Source organism: Syngnathus floridae, chromosome 8 (assembly GCF_059516105.1).
Source record: "Syngnathus floridae isolate MCC-2025c chromosome 8, RoL_Sflo_1.0, whole genome shotgun sequence".
NCBI lineage: Eukaryota > Metazoa > Chordata > Actinopteri > Syngnathiformes > Syngnathidae > Syngnathus > Syngnathus floridae.
This window is the reverse complement of record NC_142420.1, coordinates 16374875-16393242: the sequence shown is the minus strand read 5'-3', so window position 1 is coordinate 16393242 and position 18368 is coordinate 16374875. Positions and strand designations below refer to the sequence as shown.

At 47.2% G+C, this 18368-nt stretch overlaps 1 protein-coding gene across 1 annotated transcript; it reads left to right on the top strand.

Moving 5' to 3' along the window:
• The first annotated feature begins 7368 nt into the window (after positions 1–7368).
• Positions 7369–9171, top strand: LOC148394713 (janus kinase and microtubule-interacting protein 3-like). The gene is made up of 7 exons (XM_088383373.1): positions 7369–7536; positions 7657–7722; positions 7784–7852; positions 7929–8006; positions 8063–8296; positions 8376–8501; positions 8871–9171. Exons 1-6 carry the CDS (start codon positions 7504–7506, stop codon positions 8490–8492), a joined length of 597 nt encoding a protein of 198 aa, XP_088239499.1. The 5' UTR covers positions 7369–7503; the 3' UTR covers positions 8493–8501; positions 8871–9171.
• Positions 9172–18368: the final 9197 nt, after the last annotated feature.

Below are 18368 nucleotides of genomic sequence, written 5' to 3'. Positions count from 1 at the left end.
GAGACACCGGATACAAACACGACGATTATCAACAGAAATATCTTTATTTTCTGCTTGCCAGTGGACCGTCTAGAGCGTACACGGTAAGTACAACTCATTGTGTTTAAAAAGATTTACGTTTGTGTAGTTTGCGTTGCGTTGTATCTGTGAATGTTGGTTGAGGCTAAATGTTAATGTTTAATTTCATTCCTTTAGGTTCCACGGTGTTTGTTGGCTGTATGTTTTCCACTGCAAGAAGAGGCTCGTATCATTGACCAGCAGGAGCTACAATGGTGAGTACCCCTTTCGTCTTCCATTTATGTTAAACACTTCCTATTTCATGTCTAACAGTACTCGATTTAACAAATAACCATAAATAAATACAGTGTGGGCAGTCAAGTTAACATATGTGATTATCCTGCCTAATATGTTTATCACAAATATGTCACTAATCACTAATATGTTTATTTGTTTATCACAACACCTTTGGACCTTCAGCAATCGATTATTTCCCTTCATCTACATAGAGACAGAACGATGGTGTCTTAAACATCTCATTCATTTCACCAAATAACTTCACGCAGGTGGATAACGGCCGTCTCGGTCACGCTATGTTGCGTGATGCAGTTTTGAGGAACCAAATGCATTTATTCAATGAATAAGTCAAGCTAGTTCTATGTTTATGATGTTGTAAGTTACGGTACCGATTGAAGTTGAGTTCGAAGCCAGTGGAAAACAGCGCTGCGTTTGTGCTCTCCAGGTACAAATGTTGTGATCTCTGACTGACGACCGGGCGAGACTCGAGTAAGAGATGTCCAAACGAGCTCCGGCAGGGCGGGCCAAGGCGGAGCGAACGGACGCCCTTCAGGCCGCCAATGACGAGCTGAGAACCAAACTGATGGACGTCCAGTTAGAACTTCAGCAGGAGAAGAACAAGGTGAAAACCTCAACAGACAGACACTGCCTGCCTCCCTGCCTGCCTCCCTGCCTGCCTCCCTCCCTCCCTCCCTCCCAGTTTTCCCGATGTAGATTAGACATGCGTGTGCCATGACTGTGTCAGCCTACATCAACAAATGCACCGAGGACGTCAGCACCACTAAGAATATCATCACCCGGGGCAACCAACGACCCTGGATGACTGAGGAGGTACGTCAAACGCTACGAGCGCGGAACTCTGCCTTCAAGTCTGGCGACAAGGAGACACTGAGGACAGCGAGAGCCAACTTGAACCGTGCCATCAGGATAGCGAAGCGAGACCGCAGTCGAAAATTTCAGGATCGTTTCCACGACGTCAAAAACATCAGGAGTATGTGGCAAGGCATACGGGCGATTACAGACTACAACTCACCCTCCCCCCCCCCAGTGGGTGTAGTTGATGCTGACTTTCTAAATGGTCTAAATAACTTCTTTGGGAGGTTCGAGGCACTAAACGGCACTCCAGCAGTTAAAACTGTCCCCCATCAGGAAGAGGAGGTACTCTGCCTTGACTCCGCCGATGTGTTGAAGACCCTGAGGAGAGTCAACCCCTGTAAGGCCCCTGGCCCCGACAACATTCCTGGGCGTGTGTTCAGGGAATGTGCAAGTCATCTGGCTGGGGTCATCACAGACATTTTTAACACCTCGCTGGGCCAAGCCACAGTGCCGGCGTGCTTTAAGACTGCCTCCATCATTCCGGTGCCGAAGAAACCTCAAATCACCTCATTTAATGATTACCGGCCTGTTGCACTGACTCCGGTTATGATGAAGTGCTTCGAAAGGCTGCTTAAAGGTCACATCGTTTCCAGACTCCCCCTATTATTTGACCCGTTCCAGTTTGCCGACCGGCAAAACCGCTCCACTCAGGACGCCATCTCCTCCGTTCTTCACCTGAGCCTGGCTCACCTGGAGGAGAAGAACACCCATGTGCTGATGCTGTTCCTGGACTTCAGCTCAGCGTTTAACACCATCATCCCACAGCATCTGGTAGGAAAATTGGAACACCTGGGCTTCAACACCCCCCTTCGCAACTGGCTGCTAGACTTCCTCACCAACAGACCTCAGTCAGTCCGGGTCGGACAGAACACCTCTGATGTCATCACCCTCAGCACAGGCTCCCCTCAGGGCTGCGTCCTGAGCCCCCTGCTGTTCACCCTGATGACACACGACTGCGTCCTCCGGTTCACCACCAATCACATCGTGAAGTCAGCAGACGACACAACGGTGGTGGGGCTCATCAGAGACAACAACGACCTGGACTACAGAGAGGAGGTGGAGCAGCTGGTGGGCTGGTGCAGAGAAAACAGCCTGATCCTGAATGAGGAGAAGATGAAGGAGATCATCGTCGACTTCAGGAGAAAACAGCCTCACCACGCTCCACTGATCATCAACAGCTCAGCTGTGGAGGTGGTCAGCAGCACCAAATTCCTGGGGGTCCACATCACAGAAGACCTCACCTGGACTATGAACACTACGGCACTGGTCAAGAGGGCACAGAAGCGCTTGTACTTCCTGCGGAGGATGAGGAGAGCCCACCTGCCCCCACCCATCATGAGGACGTTCTACAGGAGCACCATAGAGAGCATTCTGACAAGCTGTCTCTCTGTGTGGTGTGGAGGCTGCACCGCCTCCGATTGGAAGAACGTGAGGAGAGTGGTGAGGACAGCAGAGAGGATCATAGGGGCTCCTCTTCCCTCCATTCAGGACATTTCATCTCAGCGCTGCATGTCCCGTGCCCGTAACATCATCAATGACCCATCACACCCCCACCATGGACTGTTCTCCCTGCTGCCCTCTGGGAAGAGGTTTGCAGCATCCGCTGCAGGTCCACCAGGTTCTGCAACAGCTTTTTCCCTGCTGTCATCAGACTGTTGAACACTAGAACTGTTGAGCTCTAAACTGAACTCTGCATCACACATTCACAGAACTGTACTTTATGACACTACGGACCTCTATCTTGCACTATCTCGCACTACCAACTTTACTGAACTTGTATAAACCCTTTAAATAGAAGTTTAATACATGGTTTAGCATTCCTCTGCACACTCTTGAATACTGTTTTGCCTACTTGCACTATTGCATAATTATCACTGCTGCACTTTATACTTATTTTTAATATATATATATATATATATATATAGTATATATGTATATATATATATTTTCATAGGATATGTTACTTCTATTCAACTGCAATATCACTACTTTGTTGTAAGACGTATGCAACGGAATTTCGTTTTGTATGCACCATGTGCAGACAAGATGACAATAAAGTTTGTCTAAGTCTAAGTCATGTCAGGTCAGCTGTCTGGAGAGAGAGAGAAGTCAGGACCTGCGGGCGGAGCACCACCGTGCCACCGCCGCCATGACGGAACTCAAAAGCAAACTCCATGAGGAGAAGCAGAAAGAGTTAGCCATTACCAGGGAGACATTACTGCGGCAGCATGAAATGGAGCTGATGAGAGTGATCAAAATCAAAGATGGAGAGATCCAGCGACTGAATGCCTTGGTCCTCAGCCTGAGGGACGGCTCCATGGACAAGGTGATCCGCTCTATCCGTGTCTGACTATCCGCACGCCACGTCGGGCTTCGATGCGGCCGCTACCGTATTGTGTAGCTTGTCCCCAGTAAGCGTCGCGGCGCTCCGTTGCGGTCTCAACGGCCCGGTGTGGCGCAATGTCTGCTCAGGTGAGGAGGGGGGGCGCTTTGCTGGCGGAGGTGGAGGAGACGCGGCGGTGTCGGGAGACCGAGCGGTGTCGCCTCCACCAGGAGCGCGGAAGAAGCCCTGGCAGCGGCCCAGCAGGCCTGGCAGTCCCGAGCGGCCGAGCTCCGATCGGCTCATCACCAGCATCGGGAGGAGCTGAGCCGAACCAAGAGAGACTGCGAGAGGGAGATCCGCCGACTGGTAGGACTGATCAGATGCGCGGTGCGTGGCTATGTTCCCAATTTCGTTGTATACCTGCAGTGCAATGACACCTAAGGCATTCTATTCTATTCTATTTCACAAGAAGAAAATGTCCGGTTGCTCGCTTCGCTTTTGTCACAGCAAAGGTGTTGTAGTCGATTCAAGAAAAAAATTGGCCGGTTGCTCTCTTTGTTTTTGTCACAATTCTGGCAAATGAGTTTGCCCGCCTGCCTGAGCGCTCCCCGTTTGTACATCCAGACGGATGAGATCAAGCTGAAAGACAGAGCGGTTAGTGTTTTGGATGAAGCCCTGGGGCCGGCCACGTCCACCGCCTTCAGCTGCAGACTCAGGCTGCCGAGCAGCAGATCGCTGCCCTGAGGGATTCCCAAAGGGCGGGCCTAAACTACCCTGGAAGTGGGGTCAACGCCGCTACTAGCAATCCTCTTCATTGCGTAAGCCACCTCATCACACACTTGCAGTACGCATGACTTAGTTCGTTGCTGGAGGAAGGTAGCACAAAAACAGTTTTGAACTTTGAACGAGTGCTTGTGTGTGTGTGTTGCGGGGCGTTTTCAGTCTCAGGAGGATCGGGACACGCGACGGTTTCATCTGAAAATCGCTGAGCTCAGCGCAGTCATCAGGAAACTGGAGGATCGAAACGCCCTGCTTTCTGAAGAGCGCAATGAACTGGTAATTTATTGACGGCACGCTTGAAGGTTTGCGCTACGTTTGATGCGCGCCATCCAGCGAGGCACCCATTGCGCTTGCTTATTAGTTGAGCGGCGCGGCGAGTCGGTTGCCTGGTAGATGTCTTTTATTGGGAGCCAAAGCCACGATTCCGTTCAAACCGATGCAAAAGGAATGGATACGTTCTGGCCCGCGTGTTGTGCGTCTTTCACATCCCGCACTTCATGCTTGCAGCTAAAGCGACTGAGAGAAACAGAAAGCCAGTTTCTGCCACTCCTGTACAAAAACAAACGCCTGAGCAGGAAGAATGAAGAACTCTCGCTGGTGCTGTGTCGCCTTGAAAACAAAGTGCGCTTTGTCACCCAGGAGAACGAGGAGATGGCAAGCTTGGTAAGTCGACGCGGACAACGGCGGCGTGCCAACAGAGTCCACTGCATTTGTGTTCCACAGAGAAGGCCTAGTTCGCTCAATGACCTGGACCGCGGTTGCGGCCAGCAGGACGGTGAAATGGAGTTCCTTCAAGTTGTGGAGCAGCGGCACATCATCGACGACTTGTCCAAGGTCTTCAGGCAGGCGACTCGGTGCACGTACGGCAGCGCCGCGCTCGCTCGCTGTCGCCAGGAAACCTTTTCCGTCCAAAGCTTGGCCGGCGGCCGCCATCCAAAAAATTGGCCCCTTAAATTCCGACCTTTCAAGCAGGAGCATTGTGCGCACGCGTTTGAACACGCTTTAGACTTGTTTTGCCGTTTTCAGCAGCTCAAAGCTCCCGTTTTGTCAGCGCCTTTGCCACTCGCTGTGCGCTGAAAACGACGGACTTGCCCGGCTGCTCAGCCCGTCAACCATGAGCCGCGAGCGCGACGTCATTGTCCGTAGGCAGCTAGTGGCAAAATGCACCCTGTTAGAGTTGCGCTCGCTCCAACTTATTTTGCAAGAACCACACGGGAGACAAGTAAGTTCTTTTGGACACCTGCAGGTGGAGAGTCCATCCGTTGTACGAATGAAGTCTGACTCTCGGCTCCTGCACGAGCATTTTAATTAAGAGAAACAGGGTGGGTGTAAGAGTGGATTGAATAGAGGAAGCCCTTGACCTCTAGTCAAAACATAGCAAGGGGTGTTTTACGACTTTGTGTAGGAAGGGATAAGCGATAGGGATAAATAAGGGATAAATAATATTATTTATTACAGGTCGCAGTCAAAGTCAAAGCAACACAATGATACGATAAAGATAATCTGGAAAACCCTGACACACCCTGTAGTTGTCACTTTTGGAAAAGACGAGCGTCCCTCCAATCATCGCCGGTGACGTGTTTTTCAGGCTCTGGAGACAGGAGCTCATGTCAGAAATGTCATTGTGAGTCGCGTTTGTTTCTGCGCCGGAGCCGTTCGTTCCCTTTGCATCCAAAGAATCTCAAAGGCGGATTATTTGTGTCGACAGGAGAGAGATTTGCTGCTACGATACCGACGTCGAGAATCTCTGAGGAGGAACAAAGCGTGAGGTCCTGCAAGGTGAGTCTGTTTGTTTGCGGCTGCTTGGTGTTGCGCAAGATGAAATGGCCTTTTTCTCGCTATCGTTCCTCTCGTCGATTCATCGTGAGGTGTCGCTTCAGTTTGTTCAGAGAGATGTTTGCTTCCGCGCCCGCAGGTCATCGAAACATTTTACGGCTACGACGAAGACGTGTTGGTGGACTCGGACGGATCGTCCTTGTCTTTTCACACCGACAGAACCCCCGACACGGAACCCGAAGAGGTAGCCCGCCATTTCTGCCAGCGTATTGGCACCAAACATTCCTCTTCAGCCTGGAATCGGACTCGTCTTTGCGTCGCGGGTGCTTTGTCGCCGGTCTGACTGATTCTGGTACTAGTGCTGTGTTGCATTGGTGTGTGCATGAAGAGGCGGAGCTTCGCTACCGCCAGCTGACGCAAGAATATCAAGCGCTGCAACGAGCCTACGCTCTGCTAGCCCAGACCAGCGAAAGGGGACTACGACGCCGAGAAGGAGATCAAGGTGGCGCCCCTTCCCGCAACCCCCGGCCGGGTCGCAGCCTCCCCGTTCTCACCCAGCCTCGGGTGTTCTCTGGTCTGAAAGGAGGAGGAGGAGCCTCCCTCCTCCTCCTTTCAGACCAGAGAAAAGCTGATGGTAGAAATGGGTCACTATCAAAGCAGAGTAGCAGATCTGGAGTCAGCGCTGAAGCAACAAGGACAGGTAAGCTCATCAATGAGCACACCTTTTTCTCAGACAAAATAGCTACATTCTTCAGTCACTCATCCGTCTGGCATTACTGGACCAACCCCCCCCCCCCCCCCCCCCGAACGTGGCTGGGAAAATGCGGAGAAAAGCAAATGTCATTTTCCAGTCAACCAAAGAATTTGTGGATGAAAATGACACAACATTCCAAAGCTGTCCACGCGTTTGTCTCTTCTAGAATGTCAAGTGGGTGGAGGAGAAGCAGCTGCTGCGTCAGAGCAATCAGCAGTTGGCCGAAAAGGTGACGGAAAGAAAGGCGCTGGGCGGAGTCGCTTGGCGTCACACCTGTCGGGAAGCCCCGCAGATGAGGTCTGACTGTCTTTTCAGGTCAGGCGGATGGAGGCGGAAGAAGCGCGTCTGAAAGAGCACATCCAGGATATCCGAGACCAAAACGAACTGCTTGAGTTCCGCATCCTGGAGCTGGAGGTGGGAAGACTCGCACAAGCGTGTTGAGGCCAGAGATGTGACGGACGGACGGACGGACGGACGGATGCATGCCTCTGCCTTTCAGGAGAGGGAGTGGCGCTCCCCCGTCTTGAAGTTTCTGCAAGTCCGTTTCCCAGACGGCCTCAGCCCTTTGCAGATCTACTGCGAGGCCGAGGGCGTGAGCGTAGGTAAGGCGTCCCTCGCAACCCTAACCTTAACCCGAGGTCCCAGAACACCTTACATTGCTCCTTGCGCCTTTCCCCCGGACATCGTCATCAGTGATCTGATGAAGAAGCTGGACATCCTGGGCTATAACGCCGTAAGTGTATGTCGAACTCCTTATGTTCGCACTCCACGAGACTCGGCGGCTCAAATGTGACTTTTGGAAGGCTTTGCGCTGAAAGAAGCTTGTTGACGCTGTGCCTTTGGGCTCTTGCAGAATCTCACCAACGAGGAGCAGGTGGTCGTGATTCACGCCAGGACCCTTCTCACCCTAGCCGAGAAGGTAACGCGCACGTCCACGCACGCTCTCGCATTCTGCTTATGTGACAGCAGCCTTTCCTCAGTGGTTAGAATACATCAAAGTGACCAAGTCAGCACTTCAACAGAAGATGTTGGACATTGAAAGTGAGAAGGTAGACAGACACGCGACATCAGCCAAGGGGAACTCCGGCAATGTGCCCCAACAATTCTGACCTTGAGCTGTGCTAGGATATGTTCTGCAAGCAGAAGGGCTACCTGGATGAAGAGTTGGACTTCAGGAAGTGTTCCATGGACCAGGCTCATAAGGTAAGCCGCCCTCAAATCTCCCGCCGGACCACTGATGGACGAGGATTGCGGCCCAGAGGATCCTGGAGCTGGAGGCCATGTTGTACGAGGCGCTACCGCAGCGGGACTGCCCCGCCACGGACGGCGAAAAAGCCAGCCACGCTGGCGTGAATGACGTGCTGACGGCGGATCAGAGAGAAGAGCTTAGGAGCGCCGTGGACCAATGGAAGCGAGCCCTGATGTGCGAGTTGAGGGAGCGCGACGCTTGCATCCTCCAAGAGAGAATGGATCTGCTGCACAGCGCGCAACAGGTAAGGGCCCAAAGCCAGCCCGGCACTTACTTGCACGCTTACTGGCTTTTGAATGCCACTTTCCATTTGTCCGTCCTAGAGGAACAAAGAGCTGAAAGAATTCATCGAAGCTCAGAAGAGACAAATCAAACAATTGGAGGAGAAGTTTCTGTTTCTCTTTCTATTCTTCTCCTTGGCCTTCATTCTGTGGCCCTAACACCAGCTGGTGAGTGAGCTCCAGCGGCACCGCACTCGACACCTCCGATACACTGCCAGCCGGTCTCAGACGTTGGCAGACGCTCCGATGCCAACGTATACCCCCCGCCACGGTGACAGAGGCACCGCGTCACACCGGCGCTCATCCAATCAGAAGGCAGGAAAAGCAAATTCACATGCAGGGCACTTTTGAACCAGAAGAGAGCGCCACAAAAAACGGTTGTTGCCCCAAACGCGCACTAAAAAGGGTCAGAATAACAAGAGTCCCACTGGCCAGCCGGGGCCACCCGTCCAGCTGTTTCTTCAGGGGCGAAAAAAATTGGAGTCACCGGTGAGTACATTTTGCATTTAGCTCTGCTTTTCTGCTTCTGTCTTCAAGTGTGTGGCATCCTGCGATCAAAGATTCAGCCAACCCCAAAGCGGTTGACCTCAACGTCCCACCACCATGCCTACCAGAGCAGGTGACGTGATGCTTTGGACATCCTTCCGTCTCAGATGCCCAAAAGTACTCTTTGCCACATCTGCGGCAATACGGTGTCTTTTCAAAGGTGCAAATAAATCCAGCGTGGGCGGAACACGCACGTCTTCGGTTTTTCCCGCTTTGTTTGTGTGACAGCTGTTGTGAAAATTTTATACAAATAAAGTTGTATAGTACAGGTTTGGCCAAGCCGCAACTCCCGAACCGCATGCGGCTCTTTTATGTTCATATCAACATTTGTGTGTGTGTGTGTGTGTGGGGGGGGGGGGGGGGGGGGTTGTGCGTGTTGGCTTCACTTGAGTTCAATTTGGTATTTTGGTCAAAAGCGCATGTGGTGAAATTCCACAAAGTAGGATGGGCAAACACATTTCTTTAAACTATGAGTGTCAATTCGGCTCTCGAAATGGCAGGGAAAAGATGCACAGCAAAACGAAAATACGTAGATGAACACAGGACGTTTTAATCAGAGTGGGAAAGTTTCTATTTTTTGTTGAACGTGATGGCAAACCATTCTGCCTGATATGTCAGACCTCAGCGCATTTCAAAGATTCAAATCTTCAGCGCCATGCACTTCAGCTCACTCCATGCTAACATTGATCAGGCGTCGAACCCGCATCATCATGCTTAAGAGGTGGCCATGCTAACCAGTGCGCCATTATGTCAACGCATAATAACTAAGTCTACTGGTCAAAACAGCGGTTACTATATGACGTCGCTACGTCGTGGTCACGTGACGCAGACAAGACGTCAATGGACGTGGGCAGAGTTAACTTGTTTAAAAGGGAGTAGGCAGAAGAAATATTTAATTTATTTAAATCTATTTTGAGTGCACACCATTATGCCAATGCATAACAACTGTAAATCTACTAAACAAAACAGCGGTTGCTATATGACATCTGCCACGTCGTGGTCACGTGACATACGTGACGTCGATGGGCGTAACTTTCGCCGGAATTCAAATCCGCGGGGAGAGTTAACTTGTTTAAAAGAGAGTGGGCAGAAGAATTATTTAATTTATTTAAATCTATTTGGTGTGTGCGCCATTATGTCAATGCATAACAACTGTAAGTCTACTAAACAAAACAGCGGTTGCTATATGACGTCTGCCACGTCGTGGTCACGTGACGCGGACGTGACGTCGACGCCTACTTTACATCCCACCGATCACAGGACCCCTCGGCTGCATAACCGTGCCCCCTTCCCAACCAATCGGATTTGCTATACGCGAAAACGACGCCAATGGAAAGAGCTTCCGCCCAAATTTAAATCCGTGGGCGTGGCTCGCAGCAGGAAGTAGGAAAATGGCGGCGATGTTGACAAAGACACAGCGGATGGTAACATACGACTAACAAGAGAAATATTTTTATTTTCTGCTTGCAACTGGACCGTCCAGAGCGTACACGGTAAGTACAACTCATCGTTTTTAAAAAGAAGTACTTTTGTTGCCCTGAAAAGCGAGTGAGCGTGGCGTTTGTGGGGGACGTCGAATTTCGACGATTCTTTCTGGTCAACGGTTGTAAATGATTGTGTTGATTAAAAAAGAAAACTTGATGTAACTCTACTTTTAACTGCCGTTTCAGATAGATTTGGAATTGCATCACATCCAATTTTGCCTAGAGCGTACACGGTAAGTAACACTCGTTGTGTTTAAGGAGATTTACGTTTGTAATAGCAGAAGTGTAGCCGCGTTGCGTTGTACGTGTGAATGTTGGTCCGGGCGAAATGTTAATGTTTAATTTCATTCCTTTAGGTTCCACGGTGTTTGTTGGCTGCAAGTTTTCCACTGCAAGAAGAGGCTCATATCATTGACCAGGAGCGAGCTACAATGGTGAGTAGCCATAACATTTATGTTAAACACTTCCTATTTCATGTCTAACAGTACTTGATTTAACAAATAACCATAAATAAATACAGTGTGGGCACTGAAGTTAACATATGTGATTATACTGCCTAATCTGTCACCGAGTAGATTGTTGCAAAGTAATATAAGATCCAAAGTTGTAATTCAGAATAGTTTTCAAAAGAAGGCCATTAGAATTATATACAAGTCTGATTACCCTGAACAAGCTATTAATTAAATCACAAATTCTTCAATTCAAAGATTTGGTAGATTATCAGACAAATAATGTCTAACAGTAATTGATTTAACACATCACGATAAGTAGATTGAGTGTGGGCACTCTCAAGTTAACATATGTGATTATACTGCCTAATCTGTTACAGAGTATGTTGTTGCCAAGTAATGTAGAATAGATCCAAAGTAGTAATCCAGAATAGTTTTGAAGAGGCCATTAGAATGATAAACAAATCTGATTACCTTGAACATAATAACAAGCTAAGTGTTTAATATGTCCTATGAAGTCAAAATTGGGCACCATCATGTGGTGAAATTTGGAATTGCATCACATCCAATTTTGCCTGGGAACAAACAGATTACATAAATCTTAGTTTTGAATAAGCCACTCCTTCTCAAACAAGTAAACTCTGCCCATTTTGCGCAGTAGATGTTCTGTTAATATCTAGTATTTATACAAAGTCATAATTTAAATTGCTTTCAACCTTCATTCATCGGTTCAACCAACATTACTCGCTCTTATTACCAACTTGTATTGATTTAACTAAGCGTTTAATACTTCCTATCAGGTCTCAAATCGAGATTTGGCAAAATACAATTTCAGCAAATCCAATTTTGCCAGGGAACAAAAATAGATTAAATAAACTAAATAAGTCCTCTTCCCATTAAATAAATCAGAAAAGTCTGTCTTGTAACCAGTCCTCTTCAAACAAGTAAAGTCTGCCCATTTTGTGCCGTAGATTTTGTGTCTATGCCTAGTATTTAAACAAAATCATAATTTAAACGACTTCTTTCCTTCATTCACTTTGGAAATTTGGAATTGCAGCAAATCGAATTTTGGCAGGGAACAAAAATAGATCAATTAAACTAAATAAGTCTTCTTCCCATTAAATAAATTAAAAAAGTCTGTCTTGTAACCAGTCCTTTTCAAACAAGTAAAGTCTGCCCATTTTGTGCCGTCGATTTTGTGTTAATGCCTAGTATTTATACAAAATTTATACCAGCTCAGTGGCCTAGTGGTAGAGTGTCCGCCCTGAGACTGGAAGGTTGTGGGTTCAAACCCTGGCCGGGTCATACCAAAGACTATAAAAATGGGACCCATTGCCTCCCTGCTTGGCACTCAGCATTAAGGGTTGGAATTGGGGGGTTAGATCACCAAATGATTCCCGGGCGCGGCACCGCTGCTGCCCACTGCTCCCTTCGGGGATGGGTTAAATGCAGAGACAAATTTCACCGCACCCAGTTGTGTGTGTGACAATCATTGGGACTTCAAATCATAATTTAAAGGACTTCATTCCTTCATTCACTTTGGAAATTTGGAATTGCAGCACATCAAATTTTGCCTGGGAAGAAAAGTAGATTAAATAAATTTAATAAGTCTTACTACTTCCCATTAAATAAATTAAATACGTCTTACTTGTTCCCACTCCTTTTCAAAACAGTAGTTTAAAACGAGGGCCCTTCACTCAATCTTTAACCTCAACCCCGCACGTTGTGTTGTATCTGTGAATGTTGGTTGTGGCCAAATGATAGTTTTCTTTCATTCGTTTAGGTTCCAAGAAAACTTGATGTAACTCTACTTTTAACTGCCGTTTCAGATAAGCGGGTATTACGTCGCAGTCATGTGCCGCGGATATGACGTAATTGCCCGAACCTCCGATTCAAATCTGTTGGCGCGATGGCCGTGAGCCACTGAGCAGCGACGATTATCAACAGAAATATCTTTATTTTCTGCTTGCAACTGGACCGTCTAGAGCGTACACGGTAAGTAACACTCATTGTGTTTAAGGAGATTTACGTTTGTAATAGCAGAAGTGTAGCCGCGTTGCGTTGTACGTGTGAAAATTGGTCGAGGCGAAATGTTAATGTTTAATTTCATTCCTTTAGGTTCCACGGTGTTTGTTGGCTGCAAGTTTTCCACTGCAAGAAGAGGCTCGTATCATTGACCAGGAGCGAGCTACAATGGTGAGTAGCCATAACATTTATGTTAAACACTTCCTATTTCATGTCTAACAGTACTTGATTTAACAAATAACCATAAATAAATACAGTGTGGGCACTGAAGTTAACATATGGGATTATACTGCCTAATCTGTCACCGAGTAGATTGTTGCAAAGTAATATAAGATCCAAAGTTGTAATTCAGAATAGTTTTCAAAAGAAGGCCATTAGAATTATATACAAGTCTGATTACCCTGAACAAGCTATTAATTAAATCACAAATTCTTCAATTCAAAGGTTTGGTAGATTATCAGACAAATAATGTCTAACAGTAATTGATTTAACACATCACGATAAGTAGATTGAGTGTGGGCACTCTCAAGTTAACATATATGATTATACTGCCTAATCTGTTACAGAGTATGTTGTTGCCAAGTAATGTAGAATAGATCCAAAGTAGTAATCCAGAATAGTTTTGAAGAGGCCATTAGAATAATAAACAAATCTGATTACCTTGAACATAATAACAAGCTAAGTGTTTAATATGTCCTATGAAGTCAAAATTGGGCACCATCATGTGGTGAAATTTGGAATTGCATCACATCCAATTTTGCCTGGGAACAAACAGATTAAATAAATCTTAGTTTTGAATAAGCCACTCCTTCTCAAACAAGTAAACTCTGCCCATTTCGCGCAGTAGATGTTCTGTTAATATCTAGTATTTATACAAAGTCATAATTTAAATTGCTTTCAACCTTCATTCATCGGTTCAACCAACATTACTCGCTCTTATTACCAACTTGTATTGATTTAACTAAGCGTTTAATACTTCCTATCAGGTCTCAAGGCAAGATTTGGCAAAATACAATTTCAGCAAATCCAATTTTGCCAGGGAACAAAAATAGATTAAATAAACTAAATAAGTCTTCTTCCCATTAAATAAATCAGAAAAGTCTGTCTTGTAACCAGTCCTCTTCAAACAAGTAAAGTCTGCCCATTTTGTGCCGTAGATTTTGTGTCTGCCTAGTATTTAAACAAAATCATAATTTAAACGACTTCTTTCCTTCATTCACTTTGGAAATTTGGAATTGCAGCAAATCGAATTTTGCCAGGGAACAAAAATAGATCAATTAAACTAAATAAGTCTTCTTCCCATTAAATAAATTAAAAAAGTCTGTCTTGTAACCAGTCCTTTTCAAACAAGTAAAGTCTGCCCATTTTGTGCCGTCGATTTTGTGTTAATGCCTAGTATTTATACAAAATCATAATTTAAAGGACTTCATTCCTTCATTCACTTTGGAAATTTGGAATTGCAGCACATCAAATTTTGCCTGGGAAGAAAAGTAGATTAAATAAATTTAATAAGTCTTACTACTTCCCATTAAATAAATTAAATACGTCTTACTTGTTCCCACTCCTTTTCAAAAAAGTAGTTTAAAACGAGGTCCCTTCACTCAACCTTTAACCCTATTTATTCACCTTCTAGGCTAAGTGTTAAAGGCTAAGTGTTAAAGGCTAAGTGTTAAAGGCTAAGTGTTAAAGGCTAAGTGTTAGAGGCTAAGTGCCAGAGGCTAGGCGCCAGAGGCGAGTTTTTGTGGGCTGAAGTTTTAGTGGGGTTAGTGTGAATACAATCCAAAAGAATACAACAGAATACAATACAATAGAATATAATACATAGATTAAATTCAATAGCTCTTACTACTTCCCATTAAATAAATTAAATACGTCTTACTTGTTCCCAATCCTTTTCAAAAAAGTAGTTTAAAACGAGGGCCCTTCACTCAACCTTTAACCTCAACCCCGCACGTCACATTGTGTTGTATCTGTGAATGTTGGTTGTGGCCAAATGATAGTTTTCTTTCATTCGTTTAGGTTCCACGGTGTTTGTTGGCTATGTTTTCCACTGTCAGAAGGATGAAAATACAAAGTACAACGCTTGGACGTGGGCGAAGACGTCACCGGTGAGTCCTTCCTTCCTATTTATTTACCTTCTAGATGCTAGAGGCTAAGTGTTAGAGGCTAAGTGTTAGAGGCTAAGTGTTAAAGGCAACACAATACGAACAACACAACACAATACGAACAACTCAACACAATATGAACAACACAATATGAACAACACAACACAATACGAACAACACAACACAATACGAACAACACAACACAATACGAACAACACAACACATTACGAACAACACAACACAATACGAACAACACAACTATACTGCACTGAACAACACGATACCGCACTGAGAAACACGATACCGCACTGAACAACACGATACCGCACTGAACAACACCATGCCCCACTGAACACCATGCCACACTGAACAACACCATCCCGCACTGAACAACACCATGCCGCACTAAACAACACCATGCCGCACTGAACAACACCATGCCTCACTGAACGACACCATGCCGCACTGAACAACACCATGCCGCACTGAACAACACCATGCCGCACTGAACAACACCATCCCGCACTGAACAACACCACCCCGCACTGAACAACACGATGCTGCACTGAACAACATTATGCTGCACTGAACAACACGATCCTGCATTGAACAACATTATGCCGCACTGAACAACATTATGCCGCACTGAACAACACCATGCCGCACTGAACAACACCATGCCGCACTGAACAACACCATGCCGCACTGAACAACATTATAACGCACTGAACAACACCATCCCGCACTGAACAACACCATGCCGCACTAAACAACATTATGCCGCACTGAACAACATTATGCCGAAATGAACAACACCATGCCGCACTGAACAACACCATGCCGCACTGAACAACACCATGCCGCACTGAACAACACCATGCCGCACTGAACAACACCATGCCGCAATGAACAACACCATCCCGCACTGAACAACATTATGCCGCACTGAACAACATTATGCCGCACTGAACAACATTATGCCGCACTGAACAACACCATGCCGCACTGAACAACACCATGCCGCACTGAACAACACCATGCCGCACTGAACAACACCATGCCGCAATGAACAACACGATCCCGCATTGAACAACACCATGCCGCACTGAACAACACCATCCTGCACTGAACAACACCATCCCGCACTGAACAACACCATGCCGCACTGAACAACACGATCCCGCATTGAACAACACCATCCCGCACTGAACAACACCATGCCGCACTGAACAACACCATTCCGCACTGAACAACACCATGCCGCACTGAACAACACCATGCCGCACTGAACAACACCATGCCGCACTGAACAACACCATGCCGCACTGAACAACACCATGCCGCACTGAACAACACCATGCCGCACTGAACAACACCATGCCGCATTGAACAACACCATGCCGCACTGAACAACACCATCCTGCACTGAACAACACCATCCCGCACTAAACAACACCATGCCGCACTGAACAACATTATGGCGCACTGGACAACATTATGCCGCACTGAACAACACCATGCCGCACTGAACAACACCATGCCGCACTGAACAACACCATGCCGCACTGAACAACACCATGCCGCACTGAACAACATTATGCCGCACTGAACAACACCATGCCGCACTGAACAACACCATGCCGCACTGAACAACACGATCCCGCATTGAACAACACCATCCTGCACTGAACAACACCATGCCGCACTGAACAACACCATGCCGCACTGAACACCATTCCGCACTGAACAACACCATGCCGCACTGAACAACACCATCCTGCACTGAACAACACCATCCCGCACTGAACAACACCATGCCGCATTGAACAACACCATGCCGCACTGAACAACACCATCCTGCACTGAACAACACCATGCCGCACTGAACAACACCATGCCGCACTGAACAACATTATGCCGCACTGAACAACATTATGCCGCACTAAACAACATTATGTCGCACTGAACAACACCATGCCGCACTGAACAACACCATGCTGCACTGAACAACATTATGCCGCACTGAACAACACGATCCCGCATTGAACAACACCATCCCGCACTGAACAACACCATGCCGCATTGAACAACACCATGCCGCACTGAACAACACCATGCTGCACTGAACAACATTATGCTGCACTGAACAACACGATCCTGCATTGAACAACACCATGACGCATTGAACAACACCATGCCGCACTGAACAACACCATCCCGCACTGAACAACACCACCCCGCACTGAACAACACGATCCCGCATTGAACAACACCATCCCGGACTGAACAACACCATGCCGCACTGAACAACACCATGCCGCACTGAACAACACCATGCCGCACTGAACAACACCATGCCGCACTGAACAACACCATGCCGCACTGAACAACACCATGCCGCATTGAACAACATTATGCCGCACTGAACAACACCATGCCGCACTGAACAACACCATCCCGCACTGAACAACACCATGCCGCATTGAACAACACCATGCCGCACTGAACAACACCATCCTGCACTGAACAACACCATCCCGCACTGAACAACACCATGCCGCACTGAACAACACCATCCTGCACTGAACAACACCATGCCGCATTGAACAACACCATGCCGCACTGAACAACACCATGCCGCACTGAACAACACCATGCCGCACTGAACAACATTATGCCGCACTGAACAACATTATGCCGCACTGAACAACACCATGCCGCACTGAACAACATTATGCCGCACTGAACAACATTATGCCGCACTGAACAACACCATGCCGCACTGAACAACACCATGCCGCACTGAACAACACCATGCCGCACTGAACAACACGACGTCGCACTGAACAACACGACGCCGCACAGAACAACACGACGCCGCACAGAATAACACAATACCGCACAGAACAACACAATACCGCACAAACAGTTTTAGATAATATTACGTCGCAGTCATGTGACGCGGACATGACGTCAATAGGCGGAACTCACGGCAAAATTATAATCCGTGGGCGTGGCTTGCAACAGGAAGTAGGAAAGCGGCAATTCTGGCAAACAAGACACAGCGGTTAGTAACACGATGACTAACAAGGCAAATATTTTTGTTTTCAGCTTGCAACTTGACCGTCTAGAGCGTACAAGGTAATTACAACTGGTTTTTTTTAGCCCTGAAAAGCGAGGGAGTGTGGCGTTTGGGAGGAATGTCGAACTCGGCGTCTGCTTCCAGCCACAGACGCCAAATTTCGACGATTATTTCGACTGGTCAACGGTTGTAAATTATTGCGTTGACTAAAAACTTTATTTAACTCTACTCTTAACTTTGCCGTTTCAGATATGCGGGTATTACACCGCGGAAATGACGTCAATAGGCTGAACTCTCGCCAAAATTCAAATCTGTGGGCGCAATGGCCTTGAGCGAGACACCGG